Source organism: Thamnophis sirtalis, unplaced genomic scaffold (assembly GCF_051295495.1).
Source record: "Thamnophis sirtalis isolate CommonGarterSnake01/CBP01778 unplaced genomic scaffold, rThaSir2_p1.2 scaffold_9, whole genome shotgun sequence".
Lineage (NCBI taxonomy): Eukaryota > Metazoa > Chordata > Lepidosauria > Squamata > Natricidae > Thamnophis > Thamnophis sirtalis.
The window spans coordinates 35,170,348-35,195,883 of NW_028261389.1; the positions used below are offsets into that span (position 1 = coordinate 35,170,348).

Consider the following 25,536-nt stretch of genomic DNA (forward strand, 5'->3'; position numbering starts at 1 on the left):
TGTTGGGGAGACCATTCCTTTATTGCTCAAAATGCTCAGAAGAATATAACTGCAATCATTTTTTTTTGTTCGAAAGAATGTCGTACAAGCAGCCTTCAAATTATTTTTGGCCCTGAAAGAATTGTTTTTATTTCAAGAGAATTATTGACAACGTGAATAACTTTCAAGTAATTACTGTTATTGTGAATGTAATGTTTCCTATTTTTTGCTTCTGAAAATAACTTGCAAACTTCTTTTCATTTCAATCTATCTTGAGATAATTAATCAGGATTTAATCTATAATTATTTAGCTTGATGTTAAATATCAATTACATAGTTAGGGACTATGTAATTTGAAATGTAATATTATTACTTTTTAAAAAGTATTAAAATATCTATCAATATTATTTGTTGTTCACTTTAGGGAAGCAATGTTATGGAGGATCAGGATCTCTTGGAAATTGGAATACTTAATTCTGGACACAGGCAAAGGATTCTACAGGCAATTCAGCTTCTTCCAAAGGTATCCTTCTTGTTGTTAAAATTAAATGTTTTATGATATTAATATTTTTGCGATTCAATGAAGATGCATTTTCCCCCAAATAATATTGTTGTGTATTTATTGATTTGTCCAGTGAATTCCTCCAATAGCTAATTTAATATCACCATATCTTGCTTTCTGATGTACAAATATTCCTTGTCCAGTCCTCTGTTCCAAAAATCTTAATTTTTCTATTGACCAAACTATGTGCACTCTTAAACAAAGGAATATTTTTCATCCTATTTGACATGTTCCCCAGATTTCAGTAATTTTAGACTCTTTAATCCAAACAAAATAATGATTCATCAGATTCATTGCTGAAAATATCTTAATCTACTCAATATCTAGATGCAATAGCTAATTTAATATCACCATGTCTTGCTTTCTGATGTACAAATATTCCTTGTCCAGTCCTCTGTTCCAAAAATCTTAATTTTTCTATTGACCAAACTATGTGCACTCTTAAACAAAGGAATATTTTTCATCCTATTTGACATGTTCTCCAAATTTCAGTAATTTTAGACTCTTTAATCCAAACAAAATAATGATTCATCAGATTCATTGCTGAATATATCTTAATCTACTCAATATCTAGATGCATGATGAAAATCATATTTCCACATGAAGAAAGGCAGGAGAGAAGTTATTCCTTATTTATGTGCACAAATCTAGCACCATGGGGGGGGGGGGATTAGAATACTTGGGAAAGTTTTTTTTAAAAAAAACACAACATTTTGGAAAAGATTTTCAGAAACAGCCTTATAAATAGAGTATCCTGTAAATAGACTGACATTGTTTCTAATTATCAGCTCTTGTATTTGTTGTTAACATTCTGAACTAGATGCAGCTTTTTCTGTTTTTCTACTGTCCTGATTCCTCTGTTTTCCATTTATGGTAATGTGTTCTGCTTTTAATAGCTTTTCTATATATTTAATATATTTTAAGTAATAATTTAAAAACTGTATTGCTTTTAATCTAACTATGTACCCAATGGTCTTTGCTCTGTCAGACTGGAGACACTCTGAATCCTATCAGCAAAACAATAGGTCCCTTGAAGTGTGCCTTCTCTATCATAGTATCCATCTTGTAAAACAACCTCCTCACAAGATGCGGCTAGCCCCAAACCTCTTGGCTTTTGGGAATACCTGGCTTTTACCTGAGGCATTGAAGCCAGGAAGTTAATGGGTCTGTGATGTGCAATGGTTTTGTTTCATATGCTGATGTTGTGACTTTTAGGGACCTCAACTCAGTTGCTCTCAATTTGATTTCTATAGATTGATGATTTTTTATTTTTGTTCCTTGCTAAAAGTTTCCTTAGGTAGATTTGTTTGCCAGGAAAAGTAACACAAATCTCTAAAATATTAATATTAATTAACATATGATACAATAATACCTCTTTAATCCAGTCAGATGCTTGTGTGATCTTTGTTGGAAATTTTTTCAGTGCTTTAAACAATCTCTCTTGCAAATCCAAAAAGAAAAAAGAAAGAAATTATTCAAATTGATCTCTAGATTGTTATTTTTAGTTTTCTCTTTGTGATAACAAGTTCTTACTCACTCAATCATGTTTTCCTTGGGTAAATTTTGTTCATATTTTGTTCTGTAACATCTTATTCTGGGAACATACTGTTTCCAAAAAGAGGCAACATAGCTGACATAATTAATTCAAAAACCTGAAGTTGGTCCTTGATGATATCTTTGATTGTCATTTTAAGTTACTTTTGTATTGCCTCTCCAATCTCAAAAAACATTTCTTTTTCCCACAAAGATGCAATTGCTCTTTAACTCTGTAAAAATCCAACATTTTGATGTTTTCTGAGTCCTTAACTCATTTAAAACTTTTTGTATGAAAAATGTTGTCTCACTTTTTGCTGTTTATTTTATGTTCTTAAGGATTACCAAATATATCTTCATATTCCTAAATTAAGAATAGAAACAACTCATCCACTTTTATCTAAATTCTTTGAGGCAGTTATTAGATTTATTTATTTAATTTATTTATTTATTAGACTTATATACCGCTTCATAGAGCTTTCAGCCCTCTCTAAGCGGTTTACAGATTTTTAGCAAATTGAGTCAGCAAATTGCCCCCACAGTCTGGGTCCTCATTTCATCCACCTTGGAAGGATGGAAGGATGAGTCAACCTTGAGCCGATGAGATTTGAACCGCTGAACTGCAGATAACAGTCAGCTGAAGTGGCCTTCAGTACTGCACCCTAATCACTGCGCCACCTCGGCTCTTTTATAGTTAAATGGTAGCTAGCAAGGGAAGTGAGAGAACTTTGAAAAAGGCTCAATTGGCAGCTGGAGCAATTTTGGCAAATTCCCTTGTCTCCCAATCCCCCTTCCCCAAGATCACTCTTCTTGTTTCTTTGGGAGAAGCAACTGTAAGGAGAAACAACTTGGGCAATACTGTATCCTCTCTTTGTCCAGAGAGGATTGTAGGAGCTGAACTACTCATAGGCCCCCTATTTATGGTCATATCTGCTATGCTTTGCACAAGTTATCTTCAACCCCATTAATCAGAAGTTTCTTGCTCTTTCCCTTTTACTTGACCCCACATTCTTCCTTCATAGGAAGGCTTTCAATTACCCGCCCGAGTGTTTGATTGCTGAATGAAAGTTGTGTTTTACTATTTTTTTCTTTGTGCACATATTGTTTTGTTTTTGACCTTGCACCCCCCTCCCCTGTGGTTGTAAGCCGCCCTGAGTCCCCTCAGGGAAAAGGGCGGCATATAAATCCCAATAAACCTCAAACCTCAAACCTTCATATAATTGGTTGATTCCTTCTCTCTGTATGACACACTATCTTAGTAGACCTTTGTACAGTAATTTTGTAGTCAGTCTACATTCCTAGAGGGCCCATTCATTCCTAACCATGTCTCTTCTTGTTTTACCACATACACTTCTTAATTACTTGGTTTCTATTGAATTCAAGTTATATTTCTTCTGACATACTAATTTCCATATAATAGTCTAGGTAAAGACACATTTCTTGATGGCATCATATTTATCTGAATATTAATTATTAATTAATTATCATTAGATGTCTATGTAGTTACACCAGCCATTTCAAAAATTGAACTAACAACCCCCTGCCTTTACATGCAGTCCAGAAACTTAAAATAAAACTAGTGGCTGCAGTAATAAAAACTACCTTTTACCACTTTTGTTTACACATCTGTAGATGTCCTGAATAGGGACAATGTAGCCCCAGTATCTGTCTTTATATACTGCCCTTATGTATGGCCTTAAATCTTCAGATGCCAAATGGAGTAACTCATCACATATGTGCTGAGTCCAGCCCTTGCCACATAACACCACTGCTGAAAATGCTTCCCTAGCAGCATATCTGCTATTCAGACACATATCACTTAGGCTATGCTGTCATTCTATAGAACACTAAATAACTTGGCAATCAGATCGAAGGACTTCTGTCTCTCACACAGATGTACCAAACATAGTCATTAGCAGAAATCCTGCTAGTTGTGCTCATATAACCATTCTTTCAAGATAGAAATTTTAGCTCATATTTTTTTTTAGCAAATCTAGAGAAAATGTATTTTAGAAATGCAAGAACAGTATTATAGTGAATTTTGACACTTTCTTGTGTTGTAAGGATTTATTGTTTTGTACTATCAATGAACATATGCTAGTGATCATACACATATTCATCATTCTTTCATAAACATGTTTACCTAAACACATAGAATACGTCAATACTTTCATGTAAACAATTTTCTTTAATATTTCTATACATGCATGTATAAATCCTGATATTATTTTATCACATAAAATCTTATCCATGTGTATAAATGCATACATAAACATCTTCTTGGACACATGAACACAAGTTCGATATTATCCCCATACTGTTGTACTGCACAAGAGGAACTCATTGTTTAACAGAAGTAAATGTAAGTCTAAAAGAGCATCAGTACTATAAACAAACAATTATTGGACAAGCAATCTCCCAAACAACACTTGGAAGCATGCCTCTGGTCAGGCACTTTTTGATAAACATTTACAGGAAAGCAGAAAGAAGCCTATGTCATCAGCTAGCACTGCCATACATGAGAAACATCTCTGAAAAAGCCAACAGACTATTAAAACCACACGGCATTACTATAACAGGCAAACCCACTAAATCTCTCCAAACTTTAAGTAAATTAAAAGACCCACTAGCTGAAGAAGAAAAAACAGAAACCAATGATGATGGATATTGTTAAATCAATGATTGATAATGATAATAATGTAATATTTGTATTGACATGATAAAAGGGAAATTGGATATAAATTGTAAACAGTGATTAAGAAAGGAGGTCTAGAAACTTTGTTATTAAACATAATTAATTTTTATTTAGAAAGTGTCATAAAGATGTAATGTTGCTGGATGATATTGAAAATAGATAACAGAATGCCATCATGTGGTTTTGCTTTAAATTTTGGAATATTTTAAATAAAGGGACGTAAAAACAATCATAATCATATGAAGATTGAGGTATGCTGATTGTAATATATATAAATATATTTGATTTAAAACATATAACTTGATATGATTGTAGATGATGACTGTGGAAGGGATGCATGAAAGCTCTTTGTAACCAATTGACACACTCTTTACAATTTGTAATGGAAGATATTTTTGTGGTGTTTGTTGTGTTTTGTCTGTTTGTGTTTATTCAAAAATAAAAAAATATAATAAAAATACAGAAATCAACTACAACATACAATGTAAGGACTGTAACAGTCAATATGTAGTACAAACAGACAGAAGCTAGCAGAGTGCATCTACAGTGAGTAGTCACAATTCATGAAAACATCATAATGTTTTAACACATGGACAGACTCAACCATAATTTCAATTGGGAAACTGTCAACATCTAGACTAAGCTAAATAAAAAAATATGAGGAAATAACTTCAAGAAATACAGATAGTATACAGATAAGTCAGCCATCAACAGGCACCTAGAGATAAACAACATTTGCACAACATTTCCAAAGAAACAATAAAAAAGCTAAAAGCAAAAACAAAAAGACCAAAAGGCTATTGCAATGCACTGTATATGGGGCTACCCTTGGAGATCATTTGCAGTTTATAGCTAGTGCGGAGGCCAGTGGTTCAGACAGTTTGGGGTTGGCCCCTGTTGTACTACTACTCTGTGAGCTACATTGGTTGCTAATCTGCTTTTGGGTACAATTTAAGGTGTTGCTAATCACCTTTAAAGCCCTTCATGGTGTAAGTACACATTACTTGAAGGATCCCACTCCATTAGGATTGGTCCATCCCACTCATGCCAGCAGAGGAGGCATGCTATGGGGCCCATCAGCCTGATTGTTCTGGTTGGTGGGGTCCTTCTCTGCTATTATTCCTGCCCTCTGGAACATCTTGTTCCCCAATGTGAGGTTGGCCCCTTTCATAAGGACTTAAAAGACCTGGATCTGCCAATTGGCCTGGACCTCAATGGGTGAAACGCACAGTGATAGGGGTTGATCAAGTAAAACCTCCCCATTCTATCCCTGCCCTCCCCCTGTATCCTTAAAGATTAATCTTTGCTTTTAATTTATTTACATTGTAATATAGATATATTTTATGACTGTAAGTTGCCCAGAATTATTTTATGGGGAGACCACTAGGTGGCCAATAAATTTTATAAATAAATAAATAAATCAAAGAGCTACAAAAGTGAAAACCATACCCCCACCAACACTGACTGGGCAAGCTACTGTATATAAATAGAGAGCAAACCCTGCTTTCTTCTACCACAAAGACGTTACCTACCATTCAGGTAAGAAAATGTCTGCAAGCAAACAACCAAGCTCAAAGAGCACTAAGGACTCCATGGTTCAATCCTCACCCACATATATTTTCTTCTAAGGGGGGAAAAGAATCAAGCCGAGGTGGCACAGTGGTTAGAGTGCAGTACTGCAGCCACTTCAGCTGACTACTAGCTGCAGTTCGGCGGTTCAAATCTCACCGGCTCAAGGTTGACTCAGCCTTCCATCCTTCCGAGGTGGGTAAAATGAGGACCCAGACTGTGGGGGCAATATGCTGACTCTGTAAACCGCTTAGAGAGGGCTGAAAGCCCTATGAAGCAGTATATAAGTTTAACTGCTATTGCCATTGCTAAAGAAACAAAAATGTAAGATTAGACAAACACATAAAAAGGGATTTTATTTTATAGTAAAATGTTTATTGTAAATAAAATTGAGATTTAAGCAGAATGTAAATGTTTTAAATAAATAAGCAAATAAATTAAGGATAGAAATGTCTGCATGTAAGAAGTACATGTAGTACCTAACTTATGACCATAATGAATCCTGCCAGTTGTAAGTCATGGCTGTTGTTAAGTGAGTTGCTCATGTCATTATCTTGCTTAATTATCAAAAATTGTGCTTTCCCTGTTGCAATCATTAATCAACTATGTAGGTTTTAAGTGGAGTACAGGGACCTAAGGAGTTGAGGATGTCCTGGGAGACCTGGTGCAGGCCTAGGCCTGCATTGCAACCTCCTTCACCCCAAGTCATTTAGTGATCTGCTTCCAGTCTTGCATGGTCCCCAGAGGCCATGGGACTGCTTCTTTTCTTGCTGAGTCTCACTCCTTCCTCCCATTCCTTTCTGAAGATTGCCTTCAGGAAGAAGCAGCCAAGCCACCACAGAGCCTTGCTATAGAGAGGCTGTGTGGAGTGTGGTGCTGTTGCAGAAATGGGTTCCATTTTGGAAATGATCACATTTCTCACAATCTAAGAACTGTGTTCGCTCTCAAAATGGTGCCTGCTTCTGGGATGGCATTAAATAACTTTTCTGTATGGAGGCCTCAGGGTGGATTGGCTAGTTCTTCTTCCACCTTTCAAAGGTGATCTCCCAGACTCCATATAGAAAGTTGAAGACTACCTGTAAAAAGACATATTATTTTGCCAATGTATTTGACAACATACACAGGAAAGGGAAGACGAAAACTTCTTTCAGCTGCCTACCATGAACTCTTTTATGTGTATGTATGTTTGTGTTCATCAATTCCATATCCAAACTAACTGTAATTCCCCCCATATGGCACAAAGTCATGCAATTTAGAGGCATATTACAAATAGCCTCCCTTGAAGAAATTTAAAGAGTATTATATTAGAGCAGTGTTTCTCAACCTTGGCCACTTGAAGATGTCCGCGAATGCTGGCTGGGGAATTCTGGGAGTTGAAGTCCAGACATCTTCAAGTGGCCAAGGTTGAGAAACACTGTATTAGAGGTACATTTTAGTATTTTTCTAATTTAAATATTATGATATAATGTTCTTTTTATTTTATTTATTACAACAAATCTAATAATGATAATGCACTTCAAAATTACTTTGAATTTTTATATTTCAGATGAAACAGACAGGCAGTGATGGCTATAACCCCACCTCTGTAGCAGAATGGCTAGATTCTCTGGAACTGGGAGATTATATCAAGCCCTTTTTGATAAATGGCTATACATCAATGGACCTTGCAAAGAAAATATGGGATATTGAATTAATTAACGTAAGTTGATCCATTTCTTTCTTTTTACATCATCTCAATTGTAATTCTAATGGATGAAAATGTTTTACTTTTTCAACATAATGTGGCTAATGACTTAGCTGTGTTCAGAAAATGCTGAGACTCGGCAATTCAGAACTGCTTCTACTTAAGCAGATATACTAGGCTATTCCTGCTAGCCCAATTCTCCAATGTCACATCCTTTTTTCCCATTCAGTCATGTCCAATTCTTGAAGATTACTTGAACAAGTCCCTGCACTTCTCTTAGCAAGATTTTTCAGAAGTGATTTATCATTGCCTTCTTCCTAGGGCTGAGAGAAACTGACTGGCCCAAATTCACACAACTGGCTTACTTTTAGCTGCACACAAACATATTCACACTGAGACATGTTGCACACTTGTCACCTTCACACTTTCTTGTTGCCATTTTACAACAGTATAAGAAAACAAAAAACACAATTATAAAAGTATTATTTTCTTTTCATGATTGCTTTTAATAAGGGATTATTATATCAATAGTCTCTCATCTTTGCAAAATATTTGATTTCATATTATGTAAGCATACGTATAAGGTATATATAATGAAACTATTTTCTATACCCAATGATTTTATTCACAGATAAGAGTTGGTATCTCAAATAATATTCAGTTGAAAATTTAAATGTGTATTCCAAGACTAATTTCAGAGATACAATAGCAACATTGTGTTGATATCAAACAATATCAAACAAAACAAACACAAACTTATTGGGACTATCTCAATTTTAATTGGAACAGTTTTGTTTTTAGTGGTAAGTCATACAGATTGTGCTGACCTTGTTTGAAAGTATTAAAATATTATTTTGTGTCCCTCTTGAAATTTTAGAGAAATCTTATTAAGAGTAACAGTTTATGGCATACTAGAAAAATGTCTACCATTTCTATAAATGTTTTTCTCCTGAAACAAATGACTATTCAATTTTTGGGGATAATGTATTCAAATGAGATGATTCCAGAAGAATGCATTTTGCTCTTTTCTTCTGACCTGGACAACGTCTTTTCTAAAAAATACTACTTTTGATACATTGAGAACTGTAACTACCTGTTAGGTAAGCTTCCTGTTGGGAGAGCGAGTGCGTTCAGAGAAGCGTTGTGAGAGTTGTATTGGAGAACACACAAACCAGCATACAGAGACACTGCAGTTTAAATAGGCTTTTACTTTCGTGGAAATAGAGGTATCAGAGTCCATCAAACAGTCCAAGTCATACACGGATAAGACGGTCAGTCATCAATGTCTTTCAGTTAAGGGATAATCCAAATAACATAGTCCTGTATCATATAATCAGTTCAGTACTCAAAGTTTGCTAGCAGTTGCAAAAACTTAGAATAGCTCATGGCACTTTCTAACAGCCAGCTTCCAAAACACTCAGATCAGATCAGCCCAGCATCTAACAAACAAAGAGCTAACAGCCACTCCCTTTTATGGCCGATTGAGGAAAACAGCAACCAATCACATTTTATAGTATGATTTAAGGAAACAGGTATAGCATTGTTACATGATTTATATATTGCCAACCCAACTGTTAGATTACATTCCTAACACTACCTAAGGGGGGGAAAAGAAATCTTTTACTTTCCTAATTATCCCAAATGATATTTTCAGGTTAAGAACCACAAATTAATTCTTTTCATTTACTGAACTTCAGATTTTCCTTCAGATTTGGGGAAATTATCACACAAACAATAATTTATGATAAATCATGTTATTACTTAACAATTTATTACAGGGTTAGTTTATAGAATGTTCCTCATATGAGCCATCCAATTAACCTTGTTTCTTGGAATCAGCCTGGCCTCCTTTTCTTGGCAAGATTTTTGGAAGTGCTATTACCTTCTTTCTGAGTATAAGAGGGGGTGACTGGTCACCCAGCTAGCTTTGCTGCCTAAGGCAGGACTAAACCTCAGACAGTGACGTGTGGTGAGGTTTATGGCTGGTGAGGCAAGCAGACACAGAGGCAGGGTGTTCGGACGCCCCGGCGCTGTGTCCACCATAGAGGCGGGACGCCTCTATGTCGGACACAGCGCCGGGTCTTTGGCGAGTCTTTGGTGGGGCCTCTATGGCAGACACAGCGCAGGGGTTTTTCGAAAGCCCCACCAAAGCCCCGGCACCGTGTCTGACATAGAGGCATCCCAAAAGCCGGAAAGCCCCAGGGCTCTGTCCGACATAGAGGCAGGATCCCTCTAAGGTGGACACAGCGGCAGGGCTTTCGGAAGAGCTCTACCACACCAAGGGAGAACCCATCTTTCTCCCCTCTCCTACAAAACAGCATCAGAAGGAGACAGGGGCAGATTATATTAATGAAGACACCCCACACTTAAAGTGGTTCCCCTTAGATAGGAAATGGAAAATGATTATAAACATGCCTGCTGAATGGTCAGCCTCCTCGCTTTAACAGTTTTGGGTTGCCAACTTCAACTCAGACACTTCCCAGCTGTGGGGTTTCCTACTGCCAAATAAATGCGTTTATTTATGGGAATGGTTCTGAAATATAAAAAAAAGTGCCAGCCTGCGCGCCAGGAGAGGCGGGTAAAACACACACACACACACACACACACACACACACACACACACACACACATTACTTACAATAATACAATTACTTACAAATTACATTAATTTTGAATTCCTCCCCCTCCCTCCGACCCACATACCCTTTCCAGCTGTTTCACAGAGGATTTCAACTCTGCTCTTGTCTGCCATGATGAAAATGTAAAAGAAAAAAGGCAAGAATTGCTGAGGTCAGGCTGGATTAGCTGCTGCCAGAGTACCCAATGGATGACTCTGCTTAACTGTTTAAAAAGCCTCTAAAAAAAGTGCCCTCTACAGGAGGAGGCAAGAGAACCACGTGCCTCATCTACATAAGGAATTTTTCGGCTTTTAACCCTTGTTTAACTCTGCTCGAGTGATCATAAAGATAGACTAAATGTAGAGGGCACTTTTTTAAGAGGCTTTTTTAAACAGTTAAGCACTAAGCAGAGTCATCCACTGTGACTCTGGCAGCAACTACCTCAGCCTTTTTCCATTTGCATTTTCTTTTCTTTTCATGATGACAGTGGTGAGGTCCTGCCTCCCCTGACTGCACGTCCCTGATCTCAGAATATCCTAACCTCTATTCTAGTGGTTTTTAACCATTTATATCAAACTGGTTCTCAGATGATGTTGCTTGAGTATCATAGTTACACTTCAAAATTTTACAATCTACAACTTTCTACTTTTGTTTTTAAGCAAATGTGCTAACATACAACCACATCTAAACTACCTATCACGTAATATGACATCTAAAGAATTTACAACATTCTACATTCAGGCAATTCAGATTCTCAGGATTTTGACAGTTGTTGTAAATCCAGAGATTTGCATTGGGAGCCAGTATAGTGTGGTATCATGATTAAGTTGTTGAAATGAAAGTTGGAAACCCCTGGTTCAAGTCCTCCTTCAGTCACAGAATCTCCATGGGTGATTTTGGGCCAGTTATTATCTCTCACCCCAAACTATTTTATTTGGTAGTACAATAGTTGTGAAGAAATAAAAAGCAAAAGAGTTCTGTATACACTATCTTAAGTGGAATATAAATCTAACAAAAAATCATAAACAGAGGAAAAGTAGGAGACCTCTATCAACATAAGTCATAAGAGTCCAAAACCAGAAGACAGTAAGACCCATTATTATATGCATGAATTAGACTCAAATGCCTGGAAGAAAATGAAACTAGATTCTAGGAATCTAGTTAAGGGCATTTGTCTGTAATTCCTAAACATAAATACTATATTGCCATAGGGTATATAGAAAAATTAAGTTCTAAAAGAGACTAAGCCAAAGACATCCATCCTCAGCATTTCAAATTGTGCATTAGTGATGGGGGAACTGTACTACACATTTGCATTAGGCCTAACTTGTGGTTACATGCATCTGTATGCAGACAACATGAAACTATTAAAGCTAGCTCTAAAAAAACAACAACAAAATGATTGCTTTTTTGTTTTACTTTCAATTTATTAAAAATACATTTGTCTGTGCTTGTCAATTAATTTTAAAAAAATTAAATTTCTCCTGATACATGTGTTCTGAAATTTATTTTATTTGCTTCTTGATTTACTTAACTGAAAATTTGTAGAAGGAACAATTGACTTTCATTTAAAAGTGCTAACATCCTTAAAAATCACTAAAGAAAGTGATTTCTTTTCTATCAGCATTTTTAGAAATCTTATTTTCCTTACTAGAATCAAATCCAAACATAAGTGTTCCTTTAAATATGCTCCCATTCAAGAATCTTAAATGTAAAGAGATAACTATAGGTGAAATTAATCTATCCACTAGACCTTGATCTTTATACAGAGTATTCAGTTTGAAAAATATCAGCTATAATAACAATTTCAAAAGGCAATTCTTTAAAGACAATATAGGAATAATTCGAAATAATGTATTGTAAGGTTCCAGCAATTTTCCCCGAGCCACTGAAATGCCAAAGAGAGTGAGACTTGAGACAACGCTTGCAAAAGGTATCAGCTTTTATTTATGGCCATAGCAAAAAATGGATGACAAAACTATATCCAAAACATACAAACAAATGCATATAAGGAATAACCACACCCTGGAAGAGTGGCTCAGAGTATTATATACATTTTAGGCAGATAGAAACAAAGTTTATACAATCAGAGACAAAGATTCGTTACCAACATGATCTTTAACACATTCTTTTGTTCAAGCTCCTGTCTCTGTCTACCTTATCTATGGAGTATTCCAGGGGTGGGTTGCTCCCGGTTCGCACCAGTACACCAGAAGGGGCTTGTCAAATTTACCGTACCTTTTAGAACCCGTTCGTCCAGTGGGACAGTACCGGAACGCTCCCTCCCACCCGCCCCCCCTCACTCGCTTACCCTGCCCATCTGCACCATGCTTTCCCTGCCCACTGCTCACTGATTGGCTGGCTCACCAATCGCCCTGCCTCTGAGAGGCAGGGGGGCTTTCCCACACGCCTTCTTGCTTTCTCCAAAGGCGTGCGAGAAAGCCCCCCCATTGCCCACTCGGCTGCTGTCGCTACTGCCATGACCCCTCTGTGTGCCTGGCCTCCTGCCTGAGTGGCAGTGAGCGATGGCGGCACAGGGTGGCTGGCGATGGCAGCTACTGCTCCTGGGCTAGCTGTGAATTGCGCAGCTCGGTGGGTTAGAAAGAAAGAGAAATAAAGTTGTAGAGAGAGAGATAAGAAAGAAGGAAGGAAGAGAAAGAAAGAAAATAAGTGGGGGAGAGAGACACAAGAAGGAAGGAAGGAAGAGAAAGAAAGTAAATAATTGGGGGAGAGAGACACAAGAAGGAAGGAAGGAAGAGAAAGAAAAGAAGGAAGGAAGGAAGAAAGAAAGAGAACTCATGATTACAATTGAGCCCAAAATTTTGGTTGCTAAGCAAAAGCGTTGTTAAGTGAGTTTCACCACATTTTCCAACTTGGCCACGCCCACCCGGTCACACGACTGCTAAGCCACGCCCACCCAGTCACATGACCGCTGAACCACTCCCACAAAACAGGTGACATCTACAGAATAGGTTCTAAACTTTTTTGAAACCCACCACTGGAGTATTACTATGGCCTTGTGTAAGGGGTAGCAGCCCCAGTTTGCCAAGTTGTTTTTTGGCAGAATGCTTTAAGGATTTATGAGCCAGGAAAACGCCTTAGTTTGGTTCCTTTATCTATACATTTTGATATTCCCGTGTAAGAATTTCTTCTACCAGCTTTCAAGAATGTGCCAAGCTTTGAAGCCAAGAACAGAAGTGAGACGCAGCAGTGAGATAACATTTGCAGTCCAGTATTAAGGTTACAATTTGCTATGCTAGAAAATAACTAATTTCATACAGTATACAATAATACAAGCAGAAGCCAGTATTGATTCATATTGATTCATATACTCCTTCAGTATAAAAAACTCAAAACTTTCAGATATTTTTATATATAAAAGAAGTAAGATCATATATTATGATATAACCCAACGCTAAGGAATACAGAGGACAAGATAATTATACATATATGCATACTACTTTAAAACACGTTTGTTATATTTTAAAGAAACTTTATATGAACTTGATTCTTTTTTCTTGATTAGACAGAACCTCACATATGTATATGCTTTATAGACTTGTGTTGCATTATAATAAATTTATTTAAAGAAAATTATTGTAGAGATAATTAAAAAGAGCAATCCCCCAAGGCTAGTTTTGCTCTACTTCTTCAATATATCATAAAGGTAATACCAATGGAGTGCTGTACTGAATGATGTATCATTTCCTCTAAATTTGTATTAATCTACAAAGACTGAAGGAGCAGATAAAATTCCCATTCTGTCCATATTGTCTCTGTTTTCTTCCTGGAAAAAGAAATTCTTGGAAATTCAGCACATTTGGGGGTTTCCATTTAAGGTGATAAATGGTTTATCTTAGGATAAACTAATGTGGATAAAGTGGTTAAATGCTGTGAAAGAAACAGGGTATACCACCTTTTTCAACTTACATTAGAAGCAGCTAGTTTGAAATTCTAGTACACTAATTTGGAAATAAGTTTGACTAGAGCCTTCCAAATAAATAAACATACAAATAAAATAGATTAAAATATTTAGTCTCATTCCCTTAATATTTTTATTGATACAAAGAATTTAAAGAAAACTAGCTGTCCCAATTCCAAATGACACAGCTTCCAAATTACCTCTGTCCGGGAGGGATCCTTCCCGCTCCTCCTAAAGGACGCGGTGGTGAGACCCCTCCTGAAGAAGCCTTCTCTGGACCCAGCCATTTTAAGTAACTATCGTCCAGTCTCCAACCTCCCCTTCATAGGGAAGGTTGTTGAGAAAGTGGTGGCCTTTCAACTCCGGCGGTCCTTGGATGAAACCGATTATCTGGATTCCTTTCAGTCCGGTTTCAGGCCTGGTTAAGTACGGAAACTGCTTTGGTCGCACTGATCGATGATCTCTGGCGAGCCAGGGATAGGGGTCACTCCTCTATCCTAGTGCTCCTTGATCTCTCAGTGGCCTTCGATACCATTGACCATGGTATCCTTCTGCGACGGTTGCGGGAGGTGGGAGTGGGAGGCACCGTTCTTTGGTGGTTCTCCTCTTACCTCGTACAGGTCGCAGTCGGTGTTGGTCGGAGGACAGAGGTCGACCCCTAGGCCCCTCAACTATGGGGTGCCGCAGGGTTTGGTCCTGTCCCCCCTCCTATTTAACATCTACATGAAGCCACTGGGGGAGATCATGCGCCGGCACGGGATTAAATATCACCAATATGCAGACGACACGCAACTGTATCTGTCCGCCCCGTGCCAACTCAGTGAAACAGTAGAAGTGATGTGCCAGTGCCTGGAGGCTGTTAGGGTCTGGATGGGAACGAACAAGCTTGCACTCAATCTTGACAAGACTGAGTGGCTATTGATGCTCCCTCCCAAAAATGGTCCAGCTACTCCATCCCTTAGCCTGGGGGGTGAAAGCATTCACCCCTCAGAGAGGGCTCGCAATTTGGGAGTCCTCCTGGATCCACAGCTGACGTTAGAACATCACTTGTCGGCTGTGACCAGGGGGACCTTTGCCCAGGTTCGCCTGGTGCACCAATTGCGACCCTACCTGGACCGGGAAGCCCTTCGGATAGTCACTCATGCCCTCGTCACTTTAAGACTGGATTACTGTAATGCGCTCTACATGGGGCTGCCCTTGAAGAGCGTTTGAAGACTTCAGTTAGTCCAGAACGCAGCCGCGCGAGCGATTGTGGGTGCACCTAGGTACACCCACGTTACACCTATCCTCCGCGAGCTGCACTGGCTGCCCATTGGTCTCCGGACACGCTTCAAGGTGCTAGTTGTTATTTTTAAAGCCCTGCATGGCATCGGACCTAGTTACCTGAGAGACCCCCTCCTGCCAATTACCTCCCAAAGACCGATTCGATCGCACAGACTAGGCCTTCTCCAGATTCCCTCTGCCAGCCAATGTGGGCTGGCGACCCCCCGGGGGAGGGCCTTCTCTGTTGCAGCTCCAGCCCTCTGGAACGACCTCCCCGTTGAGATCTGGACCCTTACTACCCTCCCGGCCTTCCGTAAAGCTACTAAGTCCTGGCTGTTCCGGCTGGCCTGGGGCTGTTGAAGTATCCAGCCCCACTTTAATTGTGAATGTTGTTGTATTTTAAATTTTGTATTGTCTTATTTATCCCCCTTCCCTTTTTATTGTAAGCCGCCCGGAGTCCAGGAGTGGGCGGCATACAAAACTAATAAACTAAACTAAACTAAACTAAACTAAACTAAACTAAACTAAACTAAACTAAACTAAACTAAACTAAACTAAACTAAACTAAACTAAACTATAGAAATAAATTAAATGAAAACAGATATTTGGTGATATACTGTATGCTATTAAGGATGTCAGTTGGATGAAAAACAATACAAGACATCCATTTGCGGGATCTTTCCAAAATAAAAATAAAATAAAAGGACTGATGTTGTTTTATAGACATTAACATTCTGGATTATGATATTGTATCATGACATTGCGTCAGTTGAAGTTCACATTGCCCAGTGGCATGTCTTTTTCTAAGCCACATTGCCCAGTGGCTTAGTCCAATCTGGAGCACAGAACTCTCTCTGGACAGCTGGATCATATCTGGGAAGGGAGATTTGTGAGAAACAAAAACCCTATTGTTCCGTGTGCATTTGTATTGTATTGAATGTAGGCCATTAGATTTTTTTAAAAATTATTGTTATTCTTTGTAGCTCTCTGACCAGTTCTGTTTCATTCTGTTCTATTATTTATAGAATTTTCTGTGATTTGGTAGCATTGGTGGTATAGCTATATCTGTTTTTATTTTTACTATTTATATTTTGCTTCCTGCTAGTCCAATTCTAGTCATTCTGGTCACTGAAATTATATGTTGCTATTGTTGATTTATTCAATGGAGTAGTTGCACTAGATACATTGTTTTTTAATCAGCAGAATTGTAGAACAAAAAAAGATTATTGAACAGATTAGTCTGTTGACCCGTATAGTTGACCCATATATGTGATCGATTCCCCCATTTCACAAATAAATACACTGCAATATGAAGACATTTAAAGGAATAATCTAAATAAAATGAAAACTAAAGGAGTTTAATATCACCTCTTATCAATTACCACGAGCTACAAACAATTCACTGTATCTTTTGATCGCTCTTCTGTTTTTTTTTCTGAAATGTATTATATGGTATATTTTTAAAGACTGAAGAATAACAGGCGAGTTTATAGGTATGCAACCAGTGTTTTTTTTTTCTTTCTCTTTCCAGGAAAAATGTAACACTGAAAAATTATGCTAGGTTATTGACTGACAGCAATATTAAGCTCTAGCAATCAAAATGGAGTATTTCAGATGCCTTATATTTTCTGCTTGAATAACAATACTAGCATACAGTTCCTGTTTCCCAGTTGTTTCCAAACACAATATCTGTTTTAGAAATATCCTAATGGAATATGCCATTGTGCCATAAATGAAATAATCCGATATATAGTACTGCTTAATGCATTTTCATACATTTTGCTATTTGGGTACTCTGAAGGATGTCACTCATTTAGGAAAGGGCTAAAAAAAATAGGCTGAATATAGAGTTTCTACTGCTTCTGAAGAAGCTAAAACAGCCTCCCTCTATAGCACATAATCTATCATACAACAAACTGATAAAATAAATAGTCTCTAAATGTTTTGTTGCCCTAGGCAACTACTTGTACTGCCTACAGCACATCTGAACATCTTTGAATATCTTTTTAACTCTTTCGTAGTAACATACTTTGTGGTTCTATCAAAGACAGCCATGTGCCCACTTATTGTAAATAACTATCCATAGACCAGCTACCTGAGTTATTATTGACAGTTAACCTGAGGCAAATTTCTTACCATGATTTTTTTTTAAATCTATGTTAATAAACATCATAATTTAGGTTGTGATTTTAAAAAGATATTTAAAAGATATCAGAACCAAAAATAAAATTTGTCTATCCCTGTAACTGAGGAGGGACCCATCCTGCCTAGGCATCAGACAGCTACAACAGATGCAGTTGGAGCAGTTATAAAAGACATTTTTCTTCCCCTCGTTATTCTCTTTTTATTATAAAATTTATCTCCTCACCCCCACGGGTAGTATGTGTCTTTCTCAATTTCGGGACCTCTATAAAAGGCTTGGGAATGTAAGAGTTCTGTGCAGCTCTAGTGTCACAGCCTCATTGGGATCATTTTGGCCTATTCTTTCCACATAGTCTCTAGTTCCTCTTTCAGGCTCTGGTACCTTTCTAGTTTCTCATACTCCTTCTTCTTGATTTTGTTTTAACTTGGCATTATTATATCTACCACGACTGCTGACTTCTGCTCCTTGTCTACTACCACAACATCTGGTTCATTGGTCAGCACATGCATGTCTCTCTGGATCTGGAAATCCTGCAGGATCTCAGCCCAGGGTATACCCATACACTGTGCTATGTAAAATATTATTTATGCATACTGCTTGATACAAATCAGAGCAGTATGTGTCTGTCTAGGTGTCTGTCTACCTCAGAAGCAGTAGAAAGTGAGAAAAGAAAAAATCCTTTATTTAAGGATCCTATCTATGTAATGTAGTTTGGAGAGTTCGTATTACTCTTAATCTGATTTGTTGAGCTGGATTTGACATTTTTATCCACACATTGAATCCTTCCCAAGGACCTGAGATAGGGATATGTTGTTGTTTGTTGTTTGTCGTTTAAAGGTTATTTAAAGGTAGATGAAAGCTACTAAGAGCCAAGGTGGCGCAGTGGTTAAATGCAGCACTGCAGGCTACTGCTAGATCAGCAGGTCAGCGGTTCAAATCTCACCGGATCAGGGTTGACTCAGCCTTCCATCCTTCCGAGGTGGGTAAAATGAGGACCCAGATTGTTGGGGGCAATATGCTGACTCTCTGTAAACCGCTTAGAGAGGCCTGAAAGGCCTATGAAGCGGTATATAAGTCTACTGCTATTGCTATTGCTATAAAGCTGTTACAAGTAAAGCTGCCTTTTGCAATTGATGCTGGTGATTTTGTCAATGCCAATGGTGTTCAGGTAGTGCTTATTTTTATTATTTCCCAGTACTCATCTAACTAATTTTAATCTCTCTCACCCACTCTGCCATGATGCTTATTATACAATTTCATAGGCTTGAATAATACAATTATACTTTTCTTCCTCTGTTAATTTTTCTAATGGCCTTATTCCCTTTAATATTCTCTGGAAGACTCGCCTACTATCCATTGTAGACTAATGGAATTAAGCCCTGTTCAGAAATCATTAAAAACAGACCTCTCTTCATATGAACAATTTCGATAATCACTCCCACCGCTAGTGTCACTCAAATAATATTCGTAGGAGGAAAGCTGTTAGATACACTCTATGTGTAGAGAATGATGTGCAAAGTCATGTAGGATGCAGGAAAGAGTCACATCATTTGAGTGAAAGGAGAGATTTCTCAGAAGTGAGAAATTCACTATATATTTTATTTTATTTTTACAAAATGAACTAATAACTGTTGAAATAATGTGGAGCACTGAACAGATTAAGATATGTACTTTATATTTATTTATTTATTTAAAACATTTACAGTATGTGCCACTTTCCATCAAATATATTTAAGTGATGAACATATTTAATTTGCAACTCTGAAAAGAAATCTTGTTACTCAAAATAAAGTATAAAGGCTCACAAAACTTCAGTGAAAATGTAACCTTCAGTTTGGCTTCTTTTTTTCCTCTTTCTCTTAGGATAGCTAGTTTATTTTTTAAAATATTTACTTGTCTCCCCAAAATGTAAGTAAACTTAATTGACATTTATATTTTGGAAATCTCCAGAGACAAAGTTCATTTTAAATTACAGATTTGTTGAAATATATTTAAATATAAGTTGAAATAATTTAAATTATTATTCATTGACAATGAGGTGCATCCTTGGTATTTGTTCACATGAATAAAACCAAATCTAAACAACATAAATTATAATTTATTTATAATGTTATTGGGGTAAAAATCACCATATAGATCAGTGGTTTTTCAAAGTGGGTGGTACCGTCCCCCGGGGGGCAGTGGGATGACTTATGGGGGTGCTAAGAGGCAAGGTGGGTGGCAGGGGGGCGCTAAGAGATAAGGGGGGCAGCAGGGGGACATTAAGCGGCAAGGAAGGTGGTAGAGGAGTGCTGGAGATAGCTCCCTCTCAGGGCACAAGACTCTACTTAGAATGGCAGGGCCATAGAGAGGATATAGTGTGTTGTGTGTAAATAACAAGCCCCAGAAAGGCCATCCAGCCTCCAGCGAGAGCCTCATACCAGCGATAGGGAAGAAAACGGAGAAACGTACACCTATGGGTGCATTTAAAAGCAAAGCAGAGAAGCCAACTCGTTTCTTTCCCAAGCTCCTTCTCCCCACTTGGGAGCACCTCTCAAAATCCTTACCCACAAAGCAACGGCTATTCTGTTTTGTGCCCCTCCTCCCTGATTTATTTCTTTTTTTAAAACCCGGATTGAAAAAAGCGATCCAGGGTCGCCGTAGGAGCTGAGCTTCCTTCGGCGAGTTGAGGCACCAAAGCCCGAGCGTATCAGCCTCCCATCTGCTTTGCAGCCCGGAAGTGTGAGAGCGGAGAGGCGGGTTCCTAAGCCCAGGAGGGAGGGAGAGAGGGGGGGAGGGTCCTGGAGGGCTGCTGAGTCTCTTTGCAAGAGGAGGCAGAGGACGGGCTGCCTCTCTTTCTCTGCTGGCCTGCACTGGAGCAGCAGCCCTTGCCAGCTGGCAACGCAGAAGGAGGGTGCCGCCTGTCCCGCCGTTAGAGCCTCTGTTTTTCTCCCACCCACCCACCCACCTTGGCCCAGCTCATGTCAAGCCTGCAGCACCCCCTGGCTGCTTCGGCCCAGGCCCCGCCAGTTTCATTAAGCGCGGAGCAGGCCAAAGGTGAGGCGGAGCAGGCTTTGAGGGAAGGCGAGCATGCAAAGGGAGCTGCAGGAAGACCTAGTGATTCAACAGCAGAGGCGTTCCTGCATGGTGACAGAGCTTTATTCTCCTCCAAAACCACGTCTTCCTTCCCTCTCCCAAAACCTCTGACCCAGATTTTTCTGCCATTGACCTTCCTGCTGCCGGTGCTCGGGCTGCTCCCTGGTCCCAGAGAGAAGAGCGCCCTGCCACTCATACATACAGCAGGGAAGCTAATGAGGCGGGTGGAAAATACATTGGGGGGGGGGAAGGAATCCGTTGCAAGGGAGATTTGCGTGACAATCAATAGAATGGTTTCATTGGAAGTTGGTAAGAAATGGGCCATTTCAATATTTAAGATTTAAATCTAGAAATCAGAGGTTCTAGTTTTGGGTACCACAAGTTCCTCCTGTGGCTTGTGCAGACAAAGAGAGGATCAGAGTGTTGAGCTCTTCCTCTGCCTGTAACCTTGTTTTTAAAAACAGGGATCCTCCGGGTCCCACATCCTGGAGTTCTGCCTACAATTTGGGAAATAGCTGATTGCCACTTCCTTTGAAAAGATATTTTTTTCTGGTATCACTTTATCAAGCCCATTCATCACATTAAGAATTTACTGAACAGTGAAGTAGTTACTAAATTTTACTGAGTTTACTAAGTTACTAGTTACTAAGGTTCTTGATAAATGACTATCAGACTTTGAAAACCTGGTATCACTGGATCATGTTCAACAATTTTGTTGAATTAACATTAACTAAAAAGGTTTTTAAATTGGATTTTGAATAAATGTGCAATTAATTGTTACAGTTTTGAATTTTACTCTTACTATCTTTCTTCCTTCGTGCAAACCGCCCAGTCACATGAGCCCCCAGCCACGCCCACAAAGCCACGCCCACAGAACCAGTAGTAAAAAAAATTTGAATTTCACCACTGGGTGGGGGGCACTGAGGATCAGTTTGTAGCACCAAGGGGGCGGTGGACTGAAAAAAGTTTGGGAACCACTGATATAGACTATGATTTTCTAGCTACTATTATGGATAGGTTACATGATGACTTAAATAGACAGATATGCTCCCTTTAAAACAATATCTACAGTTGTTTTTTCCTTCACTGTAGCCTACTCCTTGCTACTCACAGAGGGGTAAGCTGGTGATTATGTGCCATTTATAACCATCAACTTCATACACAGGAAGAATCTAGAATTTAATATCCAATTTTCTCTTTTGTGCGCTGTGATTGCAAAGCGATATGGAATGATCTGGTAAGAAAAAAGGATGGACTTTCTGGATGAACCTGGAAATGTGCATATGCATCATTACATGTATCATTTAATAAGCTGCTGATATTCTCTATACTCCCAAATATAATTTAGAAGCATAGTTTCAATTCACCAACTTCTGGCATTAAAAATGTAGCAAATGCATGTTTGATGCTAATGAAACATGAATGAAAAATAATTTCTGATTAATTATTTTAGTTTTATTTAGTGTTTATTAAGTGAAATAATTATGCATTAAAATTCTGTTTTGCACAAATCCTTAAGATGTTATCATTTTTACTATGGATTTATGTTATCCTGCTTCAGCTTTTAATCTTTCATTGGTGTTACATAAGTCATTTAAAACTTTTCTCCATGCAAAACAGAACCAAAATATTATATGAAATCTTGATGTAGAAGATATATTATTTTGTAGGGAAAAATCAAAATAGATGAGCAACTTGCAGATGGGAAAGATGGAGGAAAAGTTTTTTTAAGTCAATCTTCTTGCATTCTATGGATAATACAAGCCTTGGATGTAGTACAGAAACAACCAAGTTATCGATAAGAAAATCTAAATTTAGATAAGCCAGGATGAAGCTGAGATGAAAAATTATACTGGAAATAGATAATAGAAAAAGGGAATTAATAACCAAAACTTCAAAGTAAAAAAAAAAGGCATGCTTTGTTGATTAATGTAAGTTCAGTAATCCAAACAAACCAGGATAAATAAATCCTGGTATGGTGTTAATCCTTGACATAAGTACAACACTGTAAAACAATTATTAATATCAACCTATTGCAGATAATAATCCTGAAACAACTTGCCAGAAACAAAGATTGACAGCACTTTATGACAGCAATGAACACTGAACCAGAAAGGTGTTGATTATATTTGTAATATTTTCAATTTAATCATTTTTATTCCTCTCTTCAGAAGAACTGTGTTGCAAAAATTCAGAAAAAAATGCTAGGTGGCAGTAAAATGATTCAAAAACGTTTAGGAAATGAGAGAGAAATTGCTTGATGAAATGGCTATTGTCATCTGAATATATTATTCCAATATATGATACATATTCCATTTGTATTCATCTGTACATATGGATCCATAATAGTTGATCAGAAATTTAACATAGCTGAGGATAGTACAGAAAAGATTTATCTTAAGGGGAAATAATAGGAATTTGCAATTATATCTGGCACCAGAATGATGTTGGTGGCCTTGACCAGTGATATGAATGTACTATACATTTTATTGGAGAAATGGATTTTTATAGCTATTGTTAATTAATTGGACTTTATATGTTTTCTTAAAGATATCTGTTTATTCTATAGGATTCCTAATGCTTCTTTTACACATCTTTAGTCAGTCTTAACTTCTTGTTTGGTTGAATGTAATATATATTAAACATAGTAGGAATGATTTAGTATATCCTATCTGTTTTATACTCTGTATAAAGGATTCAAGGCTTTTAGTCTGAAGTCTTGATATCCCCAATTACCAGTTTTTAATTTTTACAAACTGGTACAAAGTTAATGTAATAAAACAAATTCCACTAGATGGATCTGGAGTTCTTTTAACAGGTATTCAATTATATTTAAAATGGTGTCGTGTAACAGAGGTATTTTACTATTGCATATCTTTGTGTGAGTATAGATTATCTAAATCTTCTCTAAACATTTCTTCAAGTATTTAATTTGCCAATAACATTTTAAGAAATAAAATGAGTATATTTAGTAATTATGATCTTTGTCTAAAATCTGAAATGTTTCTTTAGTAAGGTGTATGTATTTGCATTTATATCACTGGATGTTACTATTTTAGTTGGTAAGAAATTCTTTGTATATCAAAAGTATAAAATTATATGAAATAATATTATCTGGAATGTTATTCCATAAAAAAGTAATAATATCAAAAATTCAAATTTTGTCTCGCTCTTTCTTCATTCTCTTGCAAATTTAAGTCTTGCAAATTTATATTGTTTTTGCAGATGTGTTGAGTAATTGCATTATTCATGTGATATAAACAATGCACAAAGTGTTCATGTAAGTTAGGAAATATTTTTGGAACACTAATGCCCAAAACATTAATTGATCATGTGTTTATGTTTTTATTTTAGAATAAAAATGTGCTAGCTGGATATTTTCATTGGGGGGGGGGTCAATATGTCATTATGTTTCAGATTTAGCAAAACCTAATTTGCTAACACCTACCTAATTTGTGTTAATCTCACATCTGACACTTTGCTTAACAATCTGAATATATCACTACTTGTTTATATAGCGAAATGTATTGAGAAGGTTGCTAGGAATAGGTTATGGATGATTATAGAAGAAACAGATTATCTGAATCCCTTTCAGCTAGAATTCAGGCCCAGACATGGGAGAGAAACAAAATTAGTCACTATAGTACTACAAATGCTACACTGGACCCTGGATGAACTGTTTGCTTTCTACTCAATCAGTAGTCAGTACTAATTATAAAATCCTTCTGGAATAGGTAGTTTTAGTTGATACTGTTGATAGGTTTGGAAGTCCTTCTAGACATATAATTCATGACTTTTGCTTAAGCAGTAGGGGAATGACATAGCTATCTTCAGCTGCTGCATCACAGACCTCTTTGAAACAGAATGTTTGGGTAACAGCAATGCATGTTGTATTAAACAAACAACTGGATTATTGCAGTATGTTTTACATGGAGCTATACTTACTTTCAAACTCAATTTTAAACTTTTAAACCCATATATGGCATTGGCATGGCACCAGGATATATCAGGGACTGCCAAGTATCATTCTGCACATCTCTGGGAGACTTGCTAGAGATCTCATTCCCACTGAAACAGGGGTGTGTTCCGGATGGTACGCTCATGCATGCCCTGTGCACGTGCTTGATGCGGACTCTGTGAGCATACGCAGTGCAATTAAAATTGTTCTGCGCATGTGCAGAACTGAAAAAAAAGATGGCAATGCTGAAGGCGGCACCTGGGGAACTGGTTCGGGGTTCAGGGGAATGGCAGACCTGGGTCGCTGCTGGTTCCGGCGACCCAAGCTGCCCAACCACTACCGGTTCGACCAAACAGGTCCGAATCGGTAGGAACCCACCATTGCACTGAAGTTAAGGAATCTTTGATTAGGGCGTATGTCATAAATAAGGTGACCAGACGTCCTGATTTCAGCATGACAATCACGCTTTATAACAATTTTTCCCGTTTCCTGCTGCATTTTTAAAAAGTCCCGATTTTCTGGCTTCATGTTTGCT

The 25,536-nt window shown here is 37.7% G+C and overlaps 1 protein-coding gene across 12 annotated transcripts in view; it reads left to right on the top strand.

The window, feature by feature from the left end:
• ANKS1B (ankyrin repeat and sterile alpha motif domain containing 1B) overlaps positions 1–25,536 on the top strand; it is a 286,081-nt gene that overhangs the window by 161,031 nt on the left and 99,514 nt on the right. For all 12 annotated transcript variants that reach the window (XM_087723307.1, XM_087723309.1, XM_087723308.1 and 9 more), the window contains 2 exons: positions 404–502; positions 7,885–8,037. In XM_087723307.1, coding sequence (XP_087579433.1) covers positions 404–502; positions 7,885–8,037 — 252 coding nt within the window. The remainder of the gene's footprint in view (positions 1–403; positions 503–7,884; positions 8,038–25,536) is intronic.